Here is a 26,346-nt window from a genome sequence, read left to right as displayed (position 1 = left end):
TCTATCCCGTTCACTGTCCTGCTGAAAACAGACTAAGCAAGTAGCAAAGGATTACTTCACTTCCCGAGTACTGACAATTTATTCAGACTGTATTTTCTTCAGGGCAGGAAGAACGTCTTTATACCCGTTTGCAAAAGGTCCCCGCTCATTATTGGTGCTGTACAAATATTACTAATACTGACAATGCAAAGGCTTTAGATATCCCACATCCTCTCCAAAAAAGTGAGAATATTTAATTGGTTATAATGAAAGTCTGGCCTGACACGAATCTTGAATAAAAAATTAAGTAACGTGTGGCAAGGTTACTTATATTCTTTGTAAACGAGGAGTCCTAACTCTAAATAGCTTAAAGTGGTTTGGATGAACCCATTCATTATGTTCACACAAGACTTTTTATACACAGTCTAGTGAATAGCAGGAGCACCACTGACTCACTGTCTTCCTGGCTTCATTGCTACTAAACTTCGGCAAAATGCCATTAATGACTCAGACATTTATTTATTTATTTGTCCTTTATTTTTAGACTAATGGGAACTTTATGAATTCCTTCCCTGCCTTCTAAGAGCAAATACCACTTAGCTTTGATCCTGAAAAACAGTGTTTTAGAATAAAAGCTCAGGTAATTTCATCTATTTCTGATTATATAATAGGTTGGGGTTTTTTGCTTTTTACTGATATATTTACACATTGGGTTTCATACAGAAAGTGATTAAAACTATTACAATGTTTTCTAGCATGCATTTATTTGCCGAGAATATTTAAAGAAACCTCAAGCACAGAAATTAAAATAGATGTGAGTCATTTTCATTTATAGTCCAGATAGTCTAAAATATACATCCACCCCAATATTAAATATCTTCAAGGATATTAAACACCTTCACTCTCTTTTAAATGGCAAACTATTTAGGAAAAAATATGATTTGCATATGTGAGATTACAAATTACAATATTTGGAATTGTGAAGAGCTTTTGGATATCTTGAGATCTGAAAATCCCTCTCTACCTACTATGTACTCTTGTGCTTTTTCACAATAGTCATTTGGGTCACAATATTTGCAGTTAGCTCAAAATACGTAAGGGAAAATATTCATATAATGCTACAAAATCTTTTAGTATTGAGAAGCTCCACATAAACCACTGTGCTTTCAGATGAGACAATTTCTCTTGACATTGTCATGTTTTATATATGCTTGTGAAGACAATGGAGATATTTATATTCATTAGGTTTCATGTTATTAATGGAGATTTGATTTTCATCTTTATCTTAACAGTTTATTTCCCTGAAGGGGACATCAGGCATATAATTTGTTTTTAATGTGCTTATTTACTATTCTAAACACTATCACTTAAACCTTTAGCATTTTATTCTAAAATTGTATTGTGAACATTTTCCAATATATCCCAATGGATGTCCAGATATTATTCATTTATGTTTTTACTTTTACTTTCACTTTGTTTTTGGGGGGGATGGTGGGGGGGACAACAGAAAAGAGAGATGAGACAAAAGCTTAGCAGGAGGCCTGGTCTGGCACAAATACACTCAGTAGGGCATGTAAAGAACTAACACTGCAGGCTTCTCAAGCATTTCCACATGCATTCTCAAGAGGATTATTTTTCCCTTGTGAAACAGAAGTCTAAAGGGACTTCCTGCCCTAAGCATCAACAGCAACAAACCAGTTTTAAATTGACAACACTGCAAACAATTTTAAACTGACTTTCTTCCAGCCTGAAATCATGTGCTCATTTTATAGTCTATTCATTTTTCTTCAAGTTGCAGAACACTAAATTCCTGATTCCGTTTTGGCTTTTAGTAAAATGGAATAAGATTTATTTTATTTTTCTAATACTGTTGCAACAAAAACCTCATGTTACATACTTTTAATTGGGAATTTTTATACAAAGAGAACATGATCACAAATAGGCAAATGAAGCTAGCTTTTTTCTTTTTAAACATGAAGATAATACTTTAAAATTTGTTTCCTTAGGTCCAGTAATATAAATGGAACATGAAAGTGCTAGCAATATTTTCAATTTATGCTTCCATTTTAGTTAATAGCTAACATTGTCAGAAAGTGAAAACAAATACGGAGATAAAGAAAACTAGAACGTTTGCAAAATAGAAATCTTAAAGTGTTTAGCCTTCATATTACTGAGAAGTTACAGCCATGCAGAGACAAATGTGAGCAAATTAATGCAGAGTATGGTGAGAACAATTAATATCTTTTTTCATTCTTTCTACATTACAGTATACATGATAGCTAAATCTGAGTTCAGGAACCCCACTGTCAAAGACTGGCTTAAGATTTCTCAAATTTGATATTTCTGGAAAAAATATTAATGTTTCTGTACCTGTAAGAATGATGGAAGACTTGTATGCTCGTATGTTTAACCAAACTATACTTTTTCCTTCGTATAAAGCCTGAAATATATTTCACTGTTATACATGTTCATTGACATACAGGAAAACAACTTCACCTTAAGCAACACTTAGTGTAGCTTTTAATTTTGAATAAAAACATAAAATGTAATATTTAATCTCTTAGCTTTAAATTAAAAAAACATAGTCATTTAAATGACGTAGATTTCAGAGACTTGTATTTTAAGTCTATATACACTATGATCTCCAGCCTGAGCAAGAATGCATCTGTGGGTTAGCACTCCCAGGAGTTCCACCAGGGCCACCTGAACTAATTCCCACTGCCACATCTGTACATTTGGGGGAAGTGCTTTAAAAGGTGCTCCAGGTTGTGGGACAGATGCTACCTCATGTAACTCAGTCAGCCAGTGAGAAACTGAATGGGGCCATACAGCAGACACTCTGAAACAGGCAAGAAAGTGAGACCAAGGCCCTAATTGTGCTAGAGGTATAGTTTATTTTTTGTAAGTGACTACAGTGACTCTTTCAATCTCTCTCATTTTGTCCAATAAAATCTAGAAAATTAGAAACAGGAAACTTAGACAACGTAGTGAATGCAGTATAGAGAAACAAAGCAATTATACATATTTTCCTAACTAAATATCATGCAGACCTTGTTTTATTTTAGTTTTTTCCCCTCAGATTTTTTCTAAATCAATTTAGGAGATTAATTGCACGAAATAATTGCTATGTTCCATAATGTATGCAGTGTTGTTGTAGCCATGTTGGTCTCAGGACATTATTGAGACAAGGTGGTTGAGGGAATATCTTTTACTTGACCAACTTCTGTTGGTGAAAGAGACACCAACCTTACCTCCATGGATGTCACCTACCTATACACCAACATCACTCAATGATGGCATCGCTGTCTGCCTCAAATATTTACCAGATATCTCAAACCCTGAGATATCTACCTCAATCAAATGGTCAAACTCATCCATTTCATCCTCACACATAACAATTTTACATTCAAGAACAAAACACTTTGGACAAAGTATGAGGACAGCCATGAATAGTAGGATGGTTACCCAGTATGCCAACCTCTTCATGGGCCACCTTGAAGAAGAATTTCTGGTTGAATGCAGCATGAAACCAATGATATACTTGAGCTACATTGATGATATTTCATTCTCTTGAGGGATAACCTAAACTCCCTCACAGGATTTACACCACAACTTCAATAACCCTACCACCCATCCATCAAACTCTCTGTAGAACACACCCATACTAACATCCACTTCTTGGGCACCACAATCAGCTTCAACAATGGAACCCTAGAGACAACTATATACAAGAAACCCATGGATCTATCTTCACAGATCCATTGACCATGCCAAACACCAAGAAATCCGTTATCTACAGCCAGGAACTCAGGTACGACAGGAAGTCCAAGATATATACCTTAACACACTTACCACCACTTTCATGAAATAAGGACACTGCAGAGAAACAGATTGCATCATGAAACAGGCCATCCCAAATACCCTAGAAGAACCTGCTTCAGTACAAAAATAAATCCCCCTCTGAGCACACACCTCTAGTTGTCACCTACCAGCCCACATTGGGATATGGGGTATCATACAATTACAATCCATACACATGGGGAACACATCCTGAAAGAAATTGTTCCTGAACACCATCTTCTGGCCTTCACACACACCAACCTCCTCATCGGAAGTATGCTCCCCACAGATCAGGACACACTAACTCAAAGCAGTACTGACCCTACCATAAAATATGCAAATCCTGTACACATATTTCCACTGCTACTATGATCAACACTCCCCACAACACAGTCCATGCGTCCTACACATGCCTATCACAACATGTGCTGTACCTCATCCAGTGCACTAAATGCCCCAACAACAACTGTGTGGATGAAACCAGACAATCACTAAGCTCTTGAATGAACTCACACAGAAAAACAATAAATGACAAAAACAAATATACCTGTGGGTGAACACTTTTCACAAAGCAATCATTCTATATCTGACCTCTCAATCCTCGTTCTCAAAGGAAACCTGCACAACACCCTCAAAAGACAAGCCTTGAGCTTTAATTCATAACTTTGCTAGATTCTATACCTTTAGGTCTTCTTACAACAGTCTATAACCCACTTAATTCACCCCCAGCTTTTCCCCCCTCTTCCCCATCTATGACTAGAGAGCTGTTAATGGGCCACTTTACCATGAATGGTCCCTTGAAATATGTTCAACTGTTTATACTAAACAATCTGTTCCACCTTGTATTTAGCTGTGACACTCTGAATATGTTTCGCAGACCTGAAGAAGAGCTCTTTGTAAGTTTGAATATTAACTCACTCGTGTTCCATAATGCCAAATAATGTTTAGTATTTTACAAAAGTTTAAAATACATAATTTTGCAGAGCACACTGCTGAATATAATCAAAGTCTGAGGACAACTACGGCCAAGCCTACACTACAGATCTATATTGGTATAGCTACGTCACTCACGGGTATGAAAAATCCAAACCCCTGAGCAACAGTTATACCTATCTAACCCTCTATGTAGACAGCACTATGTTGATGGGAGAGTTCTTTGGGAAGGTGGATTAACTATGCCAAGGGGAGACACTCTCCTGTTGGCAGAATAGTGTCTTCACTAACATGCGATAGCTGCGCTACTGTAGCACTATATGCAAAGACAACCACTATAGCTATTTCTGGGGGAAGGGATTAATAGGAATGCTGAAAAACAGGATTAACATAAAAAGAGGGTCAGAAATGGCCTTCTCAAACTCTTGCCTCCTCTGCTGAAAATATGGAGGTTTGCTATGTCTCCTACTTTCATGTCTCACCATATTTCTCAGTGTTTGTCAGAGAAAAGAACAAGAGGGGAGAGAGCAGGGCTTTAAACAAACTATCAGAAAATGATCAACTGACATTGCAGGTCTCTTGACCACAGAGAGAGGATGACTTTGTGAGGACACCACCTCTTACTGCTACCCTCACAATGTACCGTTAAGTGTTAAGCCAAGTCTACACTTAAAATTTTTGCTGGTATAGTAGTTAGAGGAGGGTTTAAAAAAAACAAAACAAAAAAAACAATATTTCTTTAATGGCAGAGGCCCTATACTAGATGCAGTTATACTACCCAAAAAGTGTTTTTGATGGTATAGTTTATTTCATTTGGGGATCCAGGATAAGCTATATTAAGAGAGTTTGCCGGTATAGCTATCCTGGCAAACCTACTGTGCTACAGACTATTCCTAAATCCATTCTGTTAGGTGTCCAATTGTCACCTTATGGGAATGAAACTGTTTCTAGTTTCTCAGAAAACCTCTGCTATGCTCAAAAAATTCTCCTCTCTAGATCCTTCCAACAAACTGAGGTAAGCGGCTTAGGAGCCTTTTCTTGTTTTTTTTCCCCTCACATCTCTCTTCTCTGAGTTTACTCCTCAGATACTTCTTCACAAGTGAGTGGGCAGTTCAGGCTTTCCTCCTCTGCCATCTAATCAAAGTACCAAGCTTAATGAATTCTTCTGCTCTATTTTTCTCTTAGGAGGGTGGGTACAGTACATTTCTCCTCTCTTTAGCAATGGATTGTCCATTTTCCTCTGTCTGTTGGGTGTGCACTTTCCCAGAGAGCTGAAATCTCTCAGTGACCTACTTGCTACAGCTTTCTCTTCTTAACTGCATCTCCTTTATTGCAGAACCTGGGAGATCTCTTCGGGAGCCTGAATGGTTGTTTTAGTGCTGATGACCCAACCTCACATAGCCTCATATTCTATTGATGGCTAAGGCTATGTCTACACTACGGACCTTACAGCAGTAGAGCTATACCGCTACGGCTGTACTGCTGTAAGGTCTCACCGGTAGCCACTCTTTGCTGGCAGGAGACAGCTCTCCTGCCAGCATAATTAAACCACCCCAATCAGCAGCATTAGCTATGTCGGCAGGAGAGCCTCTCCACACCAGCACTTTTGTCAGTGAAACTTTTTTCACACCTCTGACGGACAAAAGTGGTAGCGTAGACAAAGTCTATATTGAGGATTTCACGGAAATTGTGTACCATTTCCAAATAGAAATGCAGATCCCACAAGGTTAATAATGGTAGAGGCACTAGTGTAGTTCAGCTGGAGGCATTTTTACCATTGTTGCTAGTACCAGAGGAGCTGTGCCAGTGCTAAAGTATCTGTGAGAGATTTCCCTAAAATCCTCAGTGTAGTCCGAGATTATAATCACACTGCATGCACAGTAGTATCAGAATGCTATAAGGAAATAAGCAAGCAGTTACTAGTAATTGCTGTGAGTTCTCTTCTCTCCTCCCATCTCATCCTGCTGAGAGGTAATTTGTATTAGATTTATGTTTTCTGGACTGAAAACTAAATAAAAGATCATGCTCATTTCAATAGCAGATATCAGTTACTTCAACCAATTTGTTAGCATCATGCTTTAATCATAGTTACCAGAATAACTTATTTCCACCTACTATTATTTTCACTCCCTCCTTAGAGATGCTAACATCTTAAAACTAGATGTTAAAATACAGATGTTGTTAACTGTGTTATAAATTAGATTAATACTCATAATTAATAATGTTATATTAATAAAAATGAGTTTAATTTAAATTCACTAATTATATTCTGATGATACTTTACATCCACCCACAATAAATGAGCTAATCTGTTTCCCTTTTGTTTTAGTTTTTAGTCAATTTCATCATCAAGTCCTTCTACTATGGCAAGGCTTCATTAGTTGGGTTACAAGGGTGGGTTAGGGACTCATGGTTCATGGTACATATCTCTCATTGTCTGGGGCATAAATGTGGCTGTTAGCAGGATGAGCCTACTTTGATTAAAACGTTTGATTGTTCACTCCACCCAGGGATCTTTGATACTGAGATCTGCATCATGTACTATATGCTTATTCGTGCCATTCATGCGGGTTGACATTTGGCAAAGTAGGGATTTTAATGTGTGTATTAATAAAAGAATTATTGCTGCCAAGAACACGAATGTTTAGTTTGTTTAGATAAACCATTTAACATTCAAGAAGACAAAACCAAAATCTCATTTATAATTTTAAATGGATAAAGTACAAAATGTTTCCAGAAAAGCACAAATCATTTGTTAGTCTATTAGCAAAGTTGTTCTGTAAGATGAACACAAACTAAACAATATGGATCACAAAGATTCTTCATTTAACTAAGAATTGGCAAGTCAATTCTTTCTGCAAGTGATTAATAATATACTCAAACCAACAGCTGAAAGATAATTTTCTATTAACAGATACATGTTTTTCTTTCCCTCACCAATTTCAAGCTTGCTGTTTGTTAAAAAAATCTTGGCTATAATAGTGATGTTTTAGAATGTGTTCCAATATGATTGATCTGCCCTCGTTCTTTTGGCAATTTAAGTTAAACATTTCTGTCAAATTTTATAATTTAATACGATTTGAAGTAATAAGGGATGACAGTCCAGATTTTACATCTAAATAAAGTGCTTTATATGTGTGTCTAAAAATGTTTTATCATCGTTATACTATGAAATAAACTAATTTTTAAAGTATTTTTTTTAACTCTTTCTAAAAGCTTTGGGATCAAAACCTGTGTTAAAAGGGTTACTTTTCTGTGAATTCACTCAGGGTTACTTTCTTTAATTAGGTGTCATTAACATGTATTAAACATATGGTTTTTACACAAAAATTTCATCCAGTACCAACTTCCATGACAAAAAAACCTTGGAGAATATCACTGCATGGTGCAGTTAGAATATTGTCATATTGTGCCTTCTTTCAAATTCTATCAGAAATCTACCTCCTTTCCCCGATCCTTCAAAACAGAACCTTTGAAGTCTGTTTATTATGTGGTTCTGTGAGCTGTGCTTCTTTTTAAGGCTGAATTGAATTTTGCATTTAAAAACAGGAATGTAACCACTTTACTTTGCAGGACAAATACTGTGTATTCTCTCCAAAATTACAGCACTTTCGAGTACACAGATTTTCTGGGAATTTACAGGTAAATCAGTTTCTGAATTAAAACAAATATAAAAAAACAGGTAATTTAAAAAATTTTGCAGCTGGAGTTTGAACATTTCCTCCCCAAAAATCTTAATGTAATAACGAAGATGCAGAATTCCCATAAAGTTAAAACTCGCTAAAGTCTCATGTATTGACTATGGTTAGAGACTTTTTCTCTTCAAGCAGCAGTAAAAAGAGAAAAGGGGGTTTGTGCGCTATATTTAACCCCATAAAGATGTTGGGTTTTGAGAGAGATGCTCTATTCTAATTCCAAAGCACTGGGAAAACACCTGGCCCTTCAGCAAACAGGGGTTTCTTTCTTTTATTCTTAATTCTTCTGAAAGGCCTCGATGCTTTATAAGCCTGTAGACCTTCAGAAATTCTGAAATGTAATTCGGAGATGCCAGCTTCCTTTTCTTTCTTTAACAGGTTTCATCATAGAGACCAAAACCTCTCAGATCCTCAAACAGAAAGTTTTTATTTATTTTACTCATATAAGCTCTAAAATCCTGAGATTTTGAAAGAATACCTTTTTTTTTTTAAAAAACTCCCATAGTACTGAAATCCATAAAATGATTTTAAAGAGTCCATTTTGATCCTTCATCTCAGACTCTATGGATTTGGTTTTGTGAATGGTTTTGAATAAAACAAGATATAGGCACAGCCTGGCAGCTTCAGACTAAAGAATGAACCTTTCAAAATGTGTTGGATTATAAAAGGAATCTCATTGATTCCTTAGGGTGACAAATATAGTTGTAATATAGCAGCTCACCGCTGCTGTTCTGAGCATTTGAGGGGGGAGGGATAGCTTAGTGGTTTGAGCATTGGCCTGCTAAACCCGGGTTGTGAGTTCAATCCTTGAGGGGGCCATTTAGGGATCTGGGGCAAAAATTGGGGATTGGTCCTGCTTTGAGCAGGGGGTTGGACTAGATGACCTCCTGAGGTCTCTTCCAATCCTGATATTCTATGATTCTATTTCTACACCTGCCCAGAATAGTTCTACGTAATAGTGATTAACTCTGGTGGCCACAAGATCTTTAACTCGGCATGCACTCCTGCTGTTGCTCCCTCTGGTGGAGCTAATCTGCATGTTGACTGTATTCTTAAACAAAAATGTAAAGAAAGCAATTATCTTTCTTTTCCTCTTGTAGCTTGAGAATTATATCCAAGACAATATGAAGAAAGAAATGGTAGAGATCCAGCAAAATGCAGTGCAGAATCAGACTGCAGTAATGATTGAAATAGGCACAAACCTACTGAATCAAACAGCTGAACAGACCCGCAAGTTGACAGATGTTGAAGCTCAAGTAAGTAATACATTTCAGATTTTCATTGACTTTAGTGGTCTTTGGAGCAACCCATACAAGGGATTGTCATAACAGGGAAATTTTAAAATGTTAGTTGCATATTTCTTTAATAAATAATACATTTAAAACCTCCAAGGTCTGCCCCAGCCTAAATTGAATAATCATATGATCTGCTGTAACCCATACTACTTCCCCTTCCTGATTATTCACGTCCAATTTGTCAAGTCACAGCTAACGTGGAGTTTTATTTTCTTTGGGACAGGGACCATGCTTCTGATCTGCTAAATGACTTTCTAGGCTTCAGAGTACTGTAAAAATAAAAATGATTCTTATTTCTGCTCTTTATTTTATTTTTTCCTAATCAATAAGTGTCCTCCATGATAGCTTATTCTCTCCTTGTGGACACTGTTATGATATCATGATGAATCTAGGATAATCACAGTCATTTCCACCATAAGACACTAATGTCATAAGTACATTTTTATGATTTCACTGTGGGATGAACCACAAGAAGATTAAATTCGTGGAAGAAAGGCTGAGGAATTAGAGGAAGCTACTAGAAAAAGTAAAGGGCAATTTTTTTTCTAGTTGACTTCAGTGTGAAGTCCCAATTCAAGTGTGGGTCTTTAAAAGAAACTGAGAAGTTCCCATACTAAAAGTGGAAAAACTTTACAGAATTCCAGCACTGGTTTAAGGCTCAAGACAATTGCATCCACAAGTATGGTCACTACTGAATAACCACATACCTTCTTTTATCTTATTGCTGTAGTTAAAAAAAACAAACAAAAAACAATTTAACAATTATTACCACACAATAAGTGACGCACAGTTTTCAAAATGAATGAATTTAAAGGTGTATCATTAATTATTGCTCTAATTGAAAAGTCTGCTAGCAGACAAATCATCAAAAACTGATTTTTTCTAAATGCCTCAGCAAACAAACAGTTCTAAATTGCAGAGTAAGGGTATGTCTACACTATGAAATTAGGTCAATTTTATAGAAGTCGATCTTTAGAAAGCGAGTTTAAACAGTCGATTGTGTATGTCCCCACTAAGCACATTAAGTCGTCAGAGTGCGTCCTCACTACCATGGCTAGCATTGACTCACGGAGTATTGCACTGTGGGAAGCTATCCCTCAGTTCCCGCAGTCTCCTCTGCCCATTGGAATACTGGGTTAAGCTCCCAATGCCTGATGCGGCAAAAACATTGTCGCGGGTGGTATTGGGTACATGTCGTCAGTCTCCCCTCCCTCCATGAAAGCAATGGCAGACAATCATTTGGCACCTTTTTTCCTGGGTTACACGTGTAGACGCCATAGCACGGCAAGCATGGAGCCCGCTCAGCTCACCACTGCTGTTCTGAGCATTGTAAACACCTCGTGCACTATACTGCAGTATATGCGGAACCTAGCTAAGAGACGGCAGCATGAGGACATGTGAGGAGGTCATGGACACAGACATTCCTGAAAGCACAGGACATGGCGATTGAGACATCATGGCTGCAGTAAGGCTGGTTGATACAGTGGAATGCCGATTCTGGGCCTGGCAAACAGGCACAGACTGGTGGGACCACATAGTCTTGCGGGTATGGGATGATTCCCAGTGGCTGTGAAACTTTCGCATGCGTAAGACCACTTTCCTGGAACTCTGTGAATTGCTTTCCCTGGCCCTGAAGCACAGGAATACCAAGATGAGAGCTGCCCTGACAGTTGAGAAGCGAGTGGCGATAGCACTATAGAAGCTTGCAACGCCTGACTGCTACTGGTCTGTCGGGAATCAATTTGGATTGGGCAAATCTACTGTAGGGACTGCTGTGATTCAAGTAGCCAATGCAATCACTGACGTTCTGCTATCAAGGTTAGTGACTCTGGGAAATGTGCAGGTCATAGTGGATGGGTTTCCCTAACTGAGGTGGGGCAATAGACGGAACGCATATCCCTATCTTGGCACCGGATCACCTTGTCAACCAGTACATAAACTACAAGGGGTACTTCTCAATGGTGCTGCAAGCACTAGTGGATCACAAGGGACTTTTTCACTGACATCAACGTGGGATGGCTGGGAAAGGTGCATGACACTCGCATCTTTAGGAACGCCGTGCTGTTTGAGCAGCTGCAAGAAGAGACTTACTTCCCAGACCAGAAAATTATCATTGGGGATGTTGAAGTGCCAATAGTTATCCTTGGAGACCCAGCCTACCCCTTGTTCCCATGGCTCATGAAGCCATACATAGGCAGGCTGGACAGTAGTAAGGAGCAGTTCAACTATAGGCTGAGCAAGTGCAGAATGATGGTAAAATGTGCCTTTGGACGTTTAAAAGCTCTCTGGTGCTGTTTGCTGACTAGGTTAGACCTCAGCGCAACCAATATTCCCACTGTTATTACTGCTCGCTGTGTGCTCCATAATATCTGTGAGAGTAAGGGGGAGATGTTTATGGAGGGGTGGGAGATTGAGGCAAATCGCCTGGCTGCCAATTTTGAACAGCCAGACACCAGGGTGATTAGAAGAACACAGGTAGGCGCACTGCGCATCAAAGAGGCTTTGAAAACCAGTTTCATGACTGGCCAGGCTTTGGTTTGACAATTGTATGTGTGTTTCTCCTTGATGCAATCCCACCCCCTTTGTTGATTTTAATTTCATGTAAGCCACCACCCTCCCCCCTTCGATCACAGCTGGCAATGGAAATAAAGTCACTATTGTTTTGAAACCTTGCATTCTTTCTTTATTAATTAAAAAAAAGGGAGATAACTGATAAGGTAGCCCGGGTGGGGAGGGGGAGGAGGGAAGGACAAGAACACATTGCTTATTGTAGCCACATTACAAATCAAAACTGTTTGAATGACAGCCTTCTGTTGCTTGGGCCATCCTCTGGAGTAGAGTGGCTGGGTGCCCGGAGCCTCCCCGCTTCCCCTCCTCCCCCACCCGCCCGCGTTCTTGGGTGTCTGGGTGAGGAGGATATGGAAACTGGGGAGGAGGGCAGGCAGTTGTACAGTGGATGCAGCGGCGGTCTGTGCGCTTGTTGGCTTTCCTGCAGCTCCACCAGATGCCTGAGCATATCCGTTTGCTCCCCCATTAGCCTCAGCATTGCATCCCGCCTCTTCTCATCATGCTCACTTAATGCTTTCCTGGACTCTGCCACTGAATGCCTCCATGCGTTCAGCTGTACCCTATCAGTGCGGGAGGACTGTATGAGCTTGGAAAACATGTAATTGCAAGTGCATATTTTTCGCCTTCTGATCTGTGATAACCTCAGGGACGGAGATGATAGTAGGAGCATAGAAACATTTGCAGCTGCAGGCGGATAAAAAGGGAAAGTAAAATTTAAGATGATACATTTCTGAGAATAAAAGGGAGAGTCTTTCACAGTGAATCAAGCAATTCACAGCAGATAGCACATGTGCTTTAGGTACAAGGTCTCATTTTGCCTTTTATACTGAGCACCTGCCGGTATGGTGACACATCACACACGGCTGGGCAACAGAATTCAATTTCCAGGCAGCCATGGTAAGCCAAAGGGTACACGGGTTTGGCTTCTAACGCCTTCGTAACATGTGGGAATGTTTTCAAACTGCAGCGTCCTCCTTTCCCATAGCAAACAATGCTGGTTGGGTTTGCCATTTAAAAGGAGGGGCTGTGGTTTTCAGGATGTGCAGCACACACCAGCCCCCACCCTTCTGCGTGGATATTTGGGATGATCCCTTCACCTCTCCCCCTGCCGCATGGCTATGGGATGATCCCTTTTAGCCAAGTGCAAACAGCCCAGCATGAACGAGGTCATAGAATCATAGAATATCAGGGTTGGAAGGGACCTCAGGAGGTCATCTAGTCCAACCCCCTGCTCAAAGCAGGACCAATCCCCAATTAAATCATCCCAGCCAGGGCTTTGTCAAGCCTGACCTTAAAAACTTCTAAGGAAGGAGATTCCACCACCTCCCTAGGTAACGCATTCCAGTGTTTCACCACCCTCCTAGTGAAAAAGTTTTTCCTAATATCCAACCTAAACCTCCCCTACTGCAACTTGAGACCATTACTCCTTGTCCTGTCCTCTTCCACCACTGAGAATAGTCTAGAACCATCCTCTCTGGAACCACCTCTCAGGTAGTTGAAAGCGGCTATCAGATCCCCCCTCATTCTTCTCTTCTGCAGGCTAAACAATCCCAGTGCCCTCAGCCTCTCCTCATAAGTCATGTGTTCCAGACCCCTAATAATTTTTATTGCCCTTCGCTGGACTCTCTCCAATTTATCCACATCCTTCTTGTAGTGTGGGGCCCAAAACTGGACACAGTACTCCAGATGAGGCCTCACCAATATCGAATAGAGGGGGACAATAACATCCCTCGATCTGCTCGCTATGTCCCTACTTATACATCCCAAAATGCCATTGGCCTTCTTGGCAACAAGGGCACATTGCTGACTCATATCCAGCTTCTCGTCCACTGTCACCCCTAGGTCCTTTTCCGCAGAACTGCTGCCTAGCCATTTGGTCCCTAGTCTGTAGCTGTGCATTGGGTTCTTCCGTCTTAAGTGCAGGACCCTGCACTTATCCTTGTTGAACCTCATCAGATTTCTTTTGGCCCAATCCTCCAATTTGTCTAGGTCCCTCTGTATCCTATCCCTGCCCTCCAGCGTTTCTACCACTCCTCCCAGTTTAGTATCATCCGCAAATTTGCTGAGAGTGCAATCCACACCATCCTCCAGATCATTTATGAAGATATTGAACAAAACCGGCCCCAGGACCGACCCCTGGGGCACTCCACTTGACACCGGCTGCCAACTAGACATGGAGCCATTGATCACTACCCGTTGAGCCCGACAATCTAGCCAACTTTCTACCCACCTTATTCATCCAGTGCATTCATCCAGCCCATATCATCATAGAAGGCGATTAGATTAGTCAGGCATGACCTTCCCTTGGTGAATCCATGCTGACTGTTCCTGATCACTTTCCTCTCATGTAAGTGCTTCAGGATTGATTCTTTGAAGACCTGCTCCATGATTTTTCCGGGGACTGAGGTGAGGCTGACTGGCCTGTAGTTCCCAGGATCCTCCTTCTTCCCTTTTTTAAAGATTGGCACTACATTAGCTTTTTTCCAGTCATCTGGGACTTCCCTCGTTCACCACGAGTTTTCAAAGATAATGGCCAATGGCTCTGCAATCACAGCCGCCAATTCCTTTAGCACTCTCGGATGCAACTCGTCCGGCCCCATGGACTTGTGCACGTCCAGCTTTTCTAAATAGTCCCTAACCACCTCTTTCTCCACAGAAGGCTGGCCATCTATTCCCCATGTTGTGATGCCCAGCGCAGCAGTCTGGGAGCTGACCTTGTTCGTGAAGACAGAGGCAAAAAAAGCATTGAGTACATTAGCTTTTTCCACATCCTCTGTCACTAGGTTGCCTCCCTCATTCAGTAAGGAGCCCACACTTTCCTTGGCTTTCTTCTTGTTGCCAACATATCTGAAGAAACCCTTCTTGTTACTCTTGACATCTCTTGCTAGCTGCAGCTCCAGGTGCGATTTGGCCCACCTGATTTCATTCCTACATGCCCGAGCAATATTTTTATACTCTTCCCTGGTCATATGTCCAACCTTCCACTTCTTGTAAGCTTCTTTTTTATGTTTAAGATCCGCTAGGATTTCACTGTTAAGCCAAGCTGGTCGCCTGCCATATTTACTATTCTTTCGACACATCGGGATGGTTTGTCCCTGTAACCTCAACAGGGATTCCTTGAAATACAGCCAGCTCTCCTGGACTCCTTTTACTGTTCCCTTACAAAAATTTCCCTATTTCAACCAGGTGACCATGAATGATATCACTCTCCTGAGGCTAACACAGGAAGATAAAGACTGAATCTTGCTTGAATGCCACCAAAACCCAGGACCATTCGCTGCCACACTTTGTGCTGCAATGATTCCAGACTACTTGCTACTGGCTTGGCGTGGTAAAGTGTCCTACCATGGAGGATGAAATAAGGCAGCCCTCCCCAGAAACCTTCAGCAAAGGCTTTCAGAGTACCTCCAGGAGAGCTTCCTGGAGATGTCCCTGGAGGATTCCCGCTCCATCCCCAGACATGTTAACAGAATTTTCCAGTTGTACTGGCTGTGAATGCATCCCAATTCTTCAGGGCAAATCAAACATTAAACACAATTGCTTTTAAACCCTGTACTGTAGTTACAAATGTACACTCACCAGAGTTGCCTTCTCCGCCTTCAGGGTCGGGGAGCCCGCCTTGGGAGGGTATTGGCTTCAGGGTGATGAAAAGGTCCTGGCTGCTGGGGAGAACGGATTCACCACTTGCCTGCTGTTCATTCTCCTCCTCCTACTCCTCCTTCTCTTCTTCATCCACAAAATCCTTCTCCCGGTTGTGTGAGACTCCCCCCTTGCAGGTGTCCACGGACAGTGGTGAGGTAGTGGTAGGGTCCCCCCCCAGAACGCCATGCAGCTGATCATAGAATTGGCATGTATGGGGCTCTGACCCAGAGCGACTATTTGTCTCCTTTGTCTTTTGGTAGGCTTGCCTGAGCTTCTTGACTTTCATGCAACACTGCTGTGTCCCTGTTGTAACCTCTGTCCATCACGCCCTGTGCCATTTTGGCATATATATTAGCATTTCTTCTTTTTGATCGGAATTCAGCCTACACAGATTCTTCTCCCCATACAGCATCAGATCCAGTGTCTCCTGTTCGCTCCATGCTGGAGCTCATTTGCGATTATAGGGGGACTGCATGTTCACCTGTGCTGCTGAGCTTGCCACACCCACCAAACAGGAAATAAGTACTTGTGGCACCTTAGAGACTAACCAATTTATTTGAGCATAAGCTTTCATGAGCTAGAGCTCACTTAGTACTCCTTTTCTTTTTGCGAATACAGACTAACACGGCTGCTACTCTGAAACCAAACAGGAAATGAAATTCAAAAGTTCCCAGGGCTTTTCCTGTGTACCTGGGCTAGTGCATCAGAGCTGAAAGTGCTGTCCAGAGGGGTCACATTAGAGCACTCTGGGATAGCTCCCGGAGCCCAATAACGTCAATTTGCATCTGCACTACCCCAAATTCGACCCAGCAAGGTCGATTTTAGTGCTACTCCCCTCGCCGGGGAGAAATACAGAAGTCGATTTTAAGAGCCCTTTAGGGTTGCTTGTGTAGACGCATTCATTATAAAATCGACCTAATGCGGCTAAATTCGATCTAACCCTGTAATGTAGACCAGAGCTAAGATATATAAGGATAAATCCTGGATTGAAGTAAAATGGCATTGTGTATTTTGTAACTTCTTTTAACACGGTAAGCAAATTCAGATATGTATTTCTATAGAAGATATTTAAAGTATTTAGCATTTATGTTATGCTTCATATGTTCAAAGTACTGTACAAATATTAACTAAGAAATATTCACAGCACATACTGCTATTTATAGATATTATCTGGTTACTTGGAAGAGGTAATTTGTCACCTACAATATATATTTGTTTGAGTCTGTATGGTAAACTGATGGCTCCATTCAGAAACAAGTTAAATACATCTTTATGGCTTTATCACTAAGAACCACCATTTTTCACGGATCCCCATGTTTTTTCACTTGCTGAGAAAATATTTGTATTCACTCACAGTAAAGTCTTCACAGAAATTACCCAGCTAGGAAAAAGACTGTCACTGCAACTTTCTTTCTCTCTCTCTGAAATTACTGTTGAGTAGGTTAAAAGCTTAATTAATAACAGATGGAGATTAACCAAACAATTGCTCTCTCAAGGACACTCATTCTTTGGCAATAATTCTCAATTACACTTAAGTGTGAAATCATGTCCTGAATGACTGTTTAACATGAAGGATGTGAGTAATCAATTCTTCCTGTCAACTAAAGCCAAATTCTGATGAACTAAAAAAAGCTATTCTAAAACAGAAAACTGACATTGTCTAGAGAACACACAAGAATGTAACGTAACAAAGCAAAACCAATCTTCCACGCCACATCACAATACTATTGTTTTTTTCAGTAGTAGATGTATTACTGAATAAAAAGGAACTCAGATAAGGAAATAATTTACTAAAACTGAAACCATGGAATGACTCTCTTAAAAATTTGGTCACATGGTAAACAGTTCAATCCAAATTATGTTTTTCACTTCTAGACACCCGTGACTTTCTGGTCCCATTGAAGTCAAAGGCAATATTCCCAACGACTTCAGCATGGCCAGGATTTCACCCAGTCATATTAAAAGAAAATGCTTTATATATTCACATCAGAATGGCAAGAATCTTACATAGGAAATTATTCTTAAAGAGCAAATACAATAAATACTCCCGAGGGAATTCTGCGCCAAAAAATTTAAAAATCTGCACCTAAAAATTCTGCAGGGGATCTAGGTGAAGGTGGTTGGGACTCTGCGGGGGGGACTGGGTGTGGGGTCTGAGTGGTGGGGGAGTGGAGCTTGATGGGGTGGGGGTCCAAGTGCAGCTGGTTGGGGGGTGGGGCTCGTCAAAGGGGTCCAGGCGTAGGGGGTAGGGTTTGTCACGGTGAGGGTTTGATGGGCCTGTTTAACGGGGGAGCCCCAGTTGCTGCCGAGGGGATGCGGCATGTCTGGCTCCCGCTTCCCCCCGCAGTTCCCCATATCCCCTTTTCTGCTCCATCTCACTCCCATATTTCCCTCCCCCCTTCCCTATTCCACCTCCCCTTCCTTCCCCACTGTCTCTTCCCCCCACCTCGCTTCTCTCATTTCCCCACTTCTGCCACAGGCACTCACTGTTGCACAGCATAGAAAATAGGAAGGTTCCCAGCACACAGAAGGGGAGCACGATCGGCACTAGGACCCAAGAGGTGGTGTTCAGCTGCAGAGCCAGTGGAGCACAGACACAGCCTCCTTCATCGGGGCAGCTCTGCGTTTGCAGAATGAGGAGTGGCAGTGGCATGTAACCCCTGTGCCCCCCCTCATGCCTTGCTTCTGTTTGGAGGGGGGCAATCCCCCCCAAACTGTGACCATGGTCGTCTCCCGCTCTCCCCCCATGCAAGCTGCTTTCTTCAGGGAAACACAGGAAATCTGCGAGGGGGGGTGGAAAGAGGCGAGAGAGGGGCATTTTCTGAGGGCACGCAGTCATGCAGAATCCCCCCAAGAGTAAATACATTTCAAATACTGATTCTCAGCTACCTCATTAGAAAGCTAATGGACAAAGTAATTTTGAAACACAATCACAAATGTGGCTTAGAAAACCACCACTGAAACATTCCTCAGGATAAAGATAAGTGGAAATATAAATTATGATGCATTTGTTTAGTGGTCGAACAAAAAACGACAGTAATTCTGAGCATTTTCCATTATACTCCTAATTAATGTATTCATGCCCAAATCAGTATACGTATGCATGCATACGTACATCTTTCAGATTATATGACAAACTATATATTTTTATTTTATTTTCTACATGTGATAACTAGTGACTCTAGAATAGGATTAAATTATAACTAGCCAAAAAAACTTAGTCTGGGTTTTCAAAGTTGATTTATTTATTTATTTTATTTAGGTATTAAATCAGACAACGAGACTTGAACTTCAGCTTCTGGAACATTCTCTTTCAACCAACAAATTAGAAAGGCAGATTTCAGATCAAACCAATGAAATAACTAAGTTACAAGAAAAAAACAGGTAAGATAGCTCTTCCTATCCAGCGTACTAAATTGTCCTTTTAATATTTTTTTCCTGCATGAAAACATTTCTCTTCCAAAATGATACCTCAGTGGTTGTGCCCAACTTACAGAACCTTTACTCAATTAAGAAATACTAAGGGGAAATCCTTTATTTTGGTAAGCATAAAATAATAAAGCTGGAATGAGAGGAGCAGAGCAAAAAAACCCCACTGGAACCTCTGTATTCTCCAATTTATACAAATTGTCATTGGTGGTATTATTGCCTAAATTAAGTCTCAACCTAACTATTCTACCATTTTTCTACTGAAATAGTAATTTTTAAAAAACATCTACTAAAACATTCTCAAAAGAAAAATTATGTAAAAACTGAAATTTTTAGAACCCACTAATTTTATAAATGATTAGCTTTGTTCATGAATTCTTGCTCCTCAAAGTGTAAATGTATTATTATAAATACAAACCCTCACTTCTGCATTGTCTTTGTATACAACTATTAATATTAGCTACACATTCTATTATGCAATGTTAAGGATTAATGTTGGATAACTGATTTGTTTCAGTAGTGATTTCCATTCTGTGCACTACAAAATTGTTCTTAAATTCAACATTTTTAGTTTGATGGTTTGGTTTTCCCCATGACCAATAAAGGAAATACCATTGTGTGCAATGAAGCCATAAATGTGCAGAAGCTCAGACATCTTCTTTAGGACTCAAATAAAAGCACTACCAGGACTAAAAAAAACAGACCAGGACACGCCAACTGAAAGTGGCACCTGACCCTGCCAGAACAACAAATGCAAAACCTGCAGCTATTCCTCTACTGCTACAATGATCAATACCCCCACAACACAGCCTTTCACAATCCAGGGATTATATGCATGCCTATTATATGCGGCATACCTCATCCAGTGCACTAAATGCCCCAACAACTATGGGTAAAACCAGATCATCACTAAGCTCTCGAATGAACTCACACAGGAAAATGATCAAAGACAAAAGCACCATATCATCTACTGGTGAACATTTTCCACAAAGCAATCACTCTACGCTGGGCATCACAAAATGGGGAAGAGATGGCCAGCCCTCTGTGGAGATAGAGGTGGTTAGGGACTATTTAGAAAAGCTGGACGTGCACAAGTCCATGGGGCCACACGAGTTGCATCCGAGAGTGCTGAAGGAATTGGCGGCTGTGATTGCAGAGCCATTGGCCATTATCTTTGAAAACTCGTGGCGAACCGGGGAAGTCCCGGATGACTGGAAAAAGGCTAATGTAGTGCCAATCTTTAAAAAAGGGAAGAAGGAGGATCCTGGGAACTACAGGCCAGTCAGCCTCACCTCAGTCCCTGGAAAAATCATGGAGCAGGTCCTCAAAGAATCAATCTTGAAGTACTTGCATGAGAGGAAAGTGATCAGGAACAGCCAGCATGGATTCACCAAGGGAAGGTCATGCCTGACTAATCTAATCGCCTTTTATCATGAGATTACTGGTTCTGTGGATGAAGGGAAAGCAGTGGATGTATTGTTTCTTGACTTTAGCAAAGCTTTTGACACGGTCTCCCACAGTATTCTTATCAGCAAGTTAAAGAAGTATGGGCTGGATGAATGCACTATAGGGTGGGTAGAAAGCTGGCTAGATTGTCAGGCTCAACGGGTAGTGATCAATGGCTCCATGTCTAGTTGGCAGCCGGTGTCAAGTGGAGTGCCCCAGGGGTCGGTCCTGGGGCCGGTTTTGTTCAATATCTTCATAAATGATCTGGAGGATGGTGTGGATTGCACTCTCAGCAAATTTGCGGACGATACTAAACTGGGAGGAGTGGTAGATACGCTGGAGGGGAGGGATAGGATACAGACGGACCTAGACAAATTGGAGGATTGGGCCAAAAGAAATCTGATGAGGTTCAATAAGGATAAGTGCAGGGTCCTGCACTTAGGACGGAAGAATCCAATGCACCGCTACAGACTAGGGACCGAATGGCTAGGCAGCAGTTCTGCGGAAAAGGACCTAGGGGTGACAGTGGACGAGAAGCTGGATATGAGTCAGCAGTGTGCCCTTGTTGCCAAGAAGGCCAATGGCATTTTGGGATGTATACGTAGGGGCATAGCGAGCAGATCGAGGGACGTGATTGTCCCCCTCTATTCGACATTGGTGAGGTCTCATCTGGAGTACTGTGTCCAGTTTTGGGTCCCACACTACAAGAAGGATGTGGATAAATTGGAGAGAGTCCAGCGAAGGGCAACAAAAATGATTAGGGGTCTAGAACACATGACTTATGAGGAGAGGCTGAGGGAGCTGGGATTGTTTAGCCTGCAGAAGAGAAGAATGAGGGGGGATTTGATAGCTGCTTTCAACTACCTGAAAGGGGGTTCCAAAGAGGATGGCTCTAGACTGTTCTCAATGGTAGCAGATGACAGAACGAGGAGTAATGGTCTCAAGTTGCAGTGGGGGAGGTTTAGATTGGATATTAGGAAAAACTTTTTCACTAAGAGGGTGGTGAAACACTGGAATGCGTTGCCTAGGGAGGTGTTGGAATCTCCTTCCTTGGAAGTTTTTAAGGTCAGGCTTGACAAAGCCCTGGCTGGGATTATTTAACTGGGAATTGGTCCTGCTTCGAGCAGGGGGTTGGACTAGATGACCTTCAGGGGTCCCTTCCAACCCTGATATTCTATGATTCTATGATTCTATTCTATATCTGACCTTTCAGTCCTCATCCTCAAAGGAAACCCGCACAACACCTTCAAATAATGAGCCAGAGAGCCTATGTTCATAACTTTGCTAGTTACTAAAAATCATGGTCTTACAACAATCTGTAACCCACTCTTTGTCTTATGATTAGAGTGATGTAACTGGCCACTTCATCTCCAATGGTCCCTTAGAATACATGCTAACTATTCATGCTAAACTATGTTTGACCTTCTATTTAGCTACGACACTGAGTATCTTTCCCAGACCTCAGGAAGAGCTCTGTGTAGCTCAAAACCTTGCCTCTCTTACCAACAGAAGTTGGTCCAATAAAAGATATTACCTCACCCACCTGGTCTCTCTAATATCCTAGGACTGATAATACTGCATATAAAAACATTGCCACACATGCCCAATCTATTGCCTGCTCACTTTCTGTCATACCTCTCCCTCTGCCTCTGTGAATGTTATTTAGAAAGGAGCTGAAATGGGCTCAGCAATGCATTTTAATGCCATTGTTTTGCAAGAGAAATGTTGCATTTAAAGAGGAAACCAAACAACTGTCATGTCATGACAGTTCTCATAATGAATACATAGATCCTTTGTTAGAATGGTATCTTACTTTGGAGACACAGTAGCCAACTAATAAACGGACTGGCACACTTGTTTGGATAAAAAAGCCATAGCTTTATTCAATCCAATACATATAAGACGACAGGCAGAGAGCCATCTTACGAGCCTTGTTTTCTGCATGGTCTGCAGAGCCCATTGGTCCAGCAGGGTCCGAAAGCCCCAGCTGGCCAGCATCAGTTCTGAGCTCACTGCAGGGCCAGGACACACAAGCTTGGCTGCACCTTCTCTCCACCAGCCAGCCTAAATATAAAGGGCACAGCTAAGTAAAGATGTCTAGGTTTAAAAGATTTTAATCTATGTTATACAGGAAACCACATCTTGGTTAAACAGTCCTGGGAAGTCACAGGTGATATCTTTATGTGAAAAGAGATTGTTCTTGTTGAGTTAGGCACTTTTGAAAAGTTTACCCTAAGTGACTTAAACTCCTAAGTCCGATCATCAAAAATGACTAGGCATTTAGCAGCCTAAGTCCTACTGACTTGCAGTGAGACATAGGGATGGTCTACATTGGGAATTTATAGCAGCATAGCTGTATCTCTCAGGGGTATGAAAAATTCTGAACTAAACCCTGATATAGACAGCACTAGTGCTGCTGTAGCAGTTTAAGTGTAGACATACCAAAAGGCTCCTAAGTGCCTAAGTCACAGTGACACTTCCTTGGGGTGCCCAAGACAGAGTTACCTTGTTACTCCCCCTCCCTGCCTCAGTATGAGAGAGACTTGCTTGTGCTTAACTGCTCATCAGCTCCCTGACAACACAAGTCTGTTACCCACCAAAATAATCTCCTCAGGGCTCTGCTAGCCTTATTTTGCCTTGCGGGTAACAAAAGATATACCCCAGCATCTGAACCCCTCTAAAATCATCCCCTGCAGTATTCTTGTCACTGGACACTCACAGAAATGATCAGGTTTGCTGTCCCCAAAGGGAACTGCATACTTCAGCTTGTTTGAGTCTACTGAGGATTCACACTCTGCTTAATACCACAGCACTGAAACATATTTATAATAAAAATGAGAATAATTTTATTAGAGCACAGGAATTCAAAGATTCAAATGAGTAGTGAGTAAGAGTATTGGAAACAAAATAGTTACACACAAACCAAAAGTATAACATGGTTATTAGCATCTAAACTTAACTTTAACAGGCTAAAATCCCTGTCTAAAGTAATTTGTCACCTAAAGCAATCTTTCCCAGCGTCACCAACCCATGTGGCTGGGATTGGCCATTCATGGATGTAAAAAGCACCTTTCCATTTTCTCCCTCAGTGACTCATAACAAAATGTCTTACTTGTCCACCAGTGATAGTCCAGTAAACCTTTGAAGTATATCCTTTCGCAGTGCACCACCAGATAAAACTCTTTTCTCTCTTTCCCGCGCCCCCCCACTGCTTGTTTTCCTGTCTACTCCTTTCCTGTTGACTTCACAAGTCTCTGTTAACATGGAATGCAAACACAGCTCCCATTGTGTTTTGTTTACTATGCTTAATTTACATGAGAGACAGGGATAGGCGAATATGGGTCTGGCAGAAAACCTGCATGCTAACTCTGCTGTGATACAGACTTTAAAACATTTTCAGAATGTATACATAATTCTTCATATAGTGTCAGTACATATATTTTACACAGATATTAGTGACCAGTATGTCACCAGCTTTCATTTGATACCCTACAAAACACCGTTTATGAATCAGTGCCATGAAAGTGGTGCATTAGTAGTAGTGAGTTTGTCAGGCCTGAGTTTTATAGAACAGTTGGCACTGAAGCGTTTTCCAGGTAGAGTCAAAATTACTTCTCAGAATTGAACACTTCTTGACAAACTTTCTGAACCTGCTAACTGCAACCAAGATACAAATTCTTCTCTAGGCCCACCAGAGCTAGACACAGGATTAGAGGACAGATTTAAAAAATTTTATTAGAGCTAGTGTTAAAAAATGATATAATACATCGGTTGAGAAAAGAGTGTCTGTAAATCTGGATATATTGCTTAGTTTATCCACAAATACAAAGTTTGTTTTAAAAGTCATAAGATACATATAGTGCATAATCAGCAATAACCCAAATTTAGATGAATAAATTTAAGAATACAGTTTAGATATTAACATCCAAGTATTCAGGTACATCACTCGCGAGAAGTTGTACAGAGAGTTGGTTGTGGAAAGCAAATATATCGATGAGCGAAGATTGTCCCTCAATAATTGAGAATTTAGGGTAGGTTGTCCATTTAGAAAGTACAGTCTATCAGGGAAGTATTTCAGATACTTTACCGACTGCATTTCTCATCGGAACTCCAGCTCATCCCTCCTGGTATTGCTGATGTCCAGTGATGTGTTTTATGTAGATGTCCCTCAACCATCTGATGGTGTCAGACACCATGAGTTGCCGCATCAGCCGAGTATAGCGTTGACTGATTCCACATTCTCTCGACACTCGCTGGCTACTGGAGACCCATGTACCCAAGGCTCTGATGATCAGCATGTGTCTGAACCTGGTAACTCTTAGCGCTCAAGGTTTCGGCCGGAGGGGTGTATTTCTCTACCTTTCGAGCTCGGGCGTTGTGGAAGGCTGCGGTCCTGTTCTCGAAGGACACTGTGACATCCACCACGATGATCATCTTCCGGTTCTCATTTGTGATGACGATGTCCGGTTACAGTTGGTTGTTGGTTCCGGGGATGGTGTAGTTCACGGCAACCTTCCCTACGGGTGGCAGGATGGTTCTGATCAGGCGATCTTGGATGACGTTGTGTCGCAGCTGCCAGGCTCTGGAATGGGGCTTGCAGCTACTTACTATCCAGCCTAACCCAATCAAACCTTGTCTCATCTCAGCTAAAAGTAAAGTTGTGTTGTTGTCCGTTTGCACAGGGCTATCCAGGTGCACAGCCAGATCACTGCCAAAGATTACTGCTACCATTTCTAATCCATTATATTGTGGAGGAGATGATCCTGTTCAGGCCCCAGGCTCCCAACCATTCAATTTGCTGAAAGCTAGGATTAAAATCTAGCCATTATCCCTGCCCTCTTCCATATCCAATCGTTGGCCAGCAAAGGTGCGATAGCTTTTGCTTAACCACCTTCATTCACCACATTGTCATATTAATCATCTCTGAAGGATGTTACAAGGGGGACAAAACTAGTTTCTAATATGAATGAAGCATAACTGTCAAGCCTCAGAAGTTTATTTTTGTTTCAAATAGTAAACAATTTGGACATGAATCTAAAAGCAGCAATAGCAGAATACTTTAGTCTACGTCAAAATCATATTTTTCAATCAGAAAGAAAGTTGGACAGACATGGTTTGATATGTGTTTACTGCCTTGTTATATTTGTGTATACTTCCTGAAGACTTTATCTACCAGCTTTCTACAAACAAGAATATTTATCCAATGGGAATAAAGTAAATATTAAATTTTAAAATGTCACTATAGTTTTTGACTACAGTTACCAGACCTGAGATCACCACATCATTACTGAAACATGTAAGAATGATCTGAATATTGGAAGTATTATTTCTTAATTTTCCAGCATTCAGTTTATCGCTTAAAAAAAACAAAATAAAACAAAACCCACCAAACTCAAAAGTCTTATGTTTTAAATAAACACTACTAAAGATTTGACCAGCATCAGAACGAGTTACATCCTTTTAACCATCTACCTCTCCAATGCTGGAAAAAGTAGCAAGCACACTTTAGGTAACTGTAT

At 41.0% G+C, this 26,346-nt stretch overlaps 2 protein-coding genes across 5 annotated transcripts in view; one reads left to right on the top strand and one right to left on the bottom strand.

Annotated features, from left to right (window-relative positions):
• Nucleotides 1–26,346, bottom strand: part of MCPH1 (microcephalin 1) — a 237,573-nt gene that overhangs the window by 66,092 nt on the left and 145,135 nt on the right.
• ANGPT2 (angiopoietin 2) overlaps nt 1–26,346 on the top strand; it is a 71,810-nt gene that overhangs the window by 12,436 nt on the left and 33,028 nt on the right. For 2 of the 4 annotated variants that reach the window (XM_077811573.1, XM_077811572.1), the window contains exons 2-3: nt 9,548–9,703; nt 19,215–19,336. In XM_077811573.1, the coding sequence (XP_077667699.1) occupies nt 9,548–9,703; nt 19,215–19,336 (278 nt within the window). The remainder of the gene's footprint in view (nt 1–9,547; nt 9,704–19,214; nt 19,337–26,346) is intronic. The other 2 variants (XM_077811575.1, XM_077811574.1) reach the window with 1 other exon arrangement.

The sequence above is a fragment of the Eretmochelys imbricata genome, chromosome 3 (assembly GCF_965152235.1).
Source record: "Eretmochelys imbricata isolate rEreImb1 chromosome 3, rEreImb1.hap1, whole genome shotgun sequence".
Taxonomy (NCBI): Eukaryota; Metazoa; Chordata; order Testudines; family Cheloniidae; genus Eretmochelys; species Eretmochelys imbricata.
The sequence above is the reverse complement of the archived record's forward strand: the minus strand, read 5'-3'. Positions and strand labels throughout refer to the sequence as shown.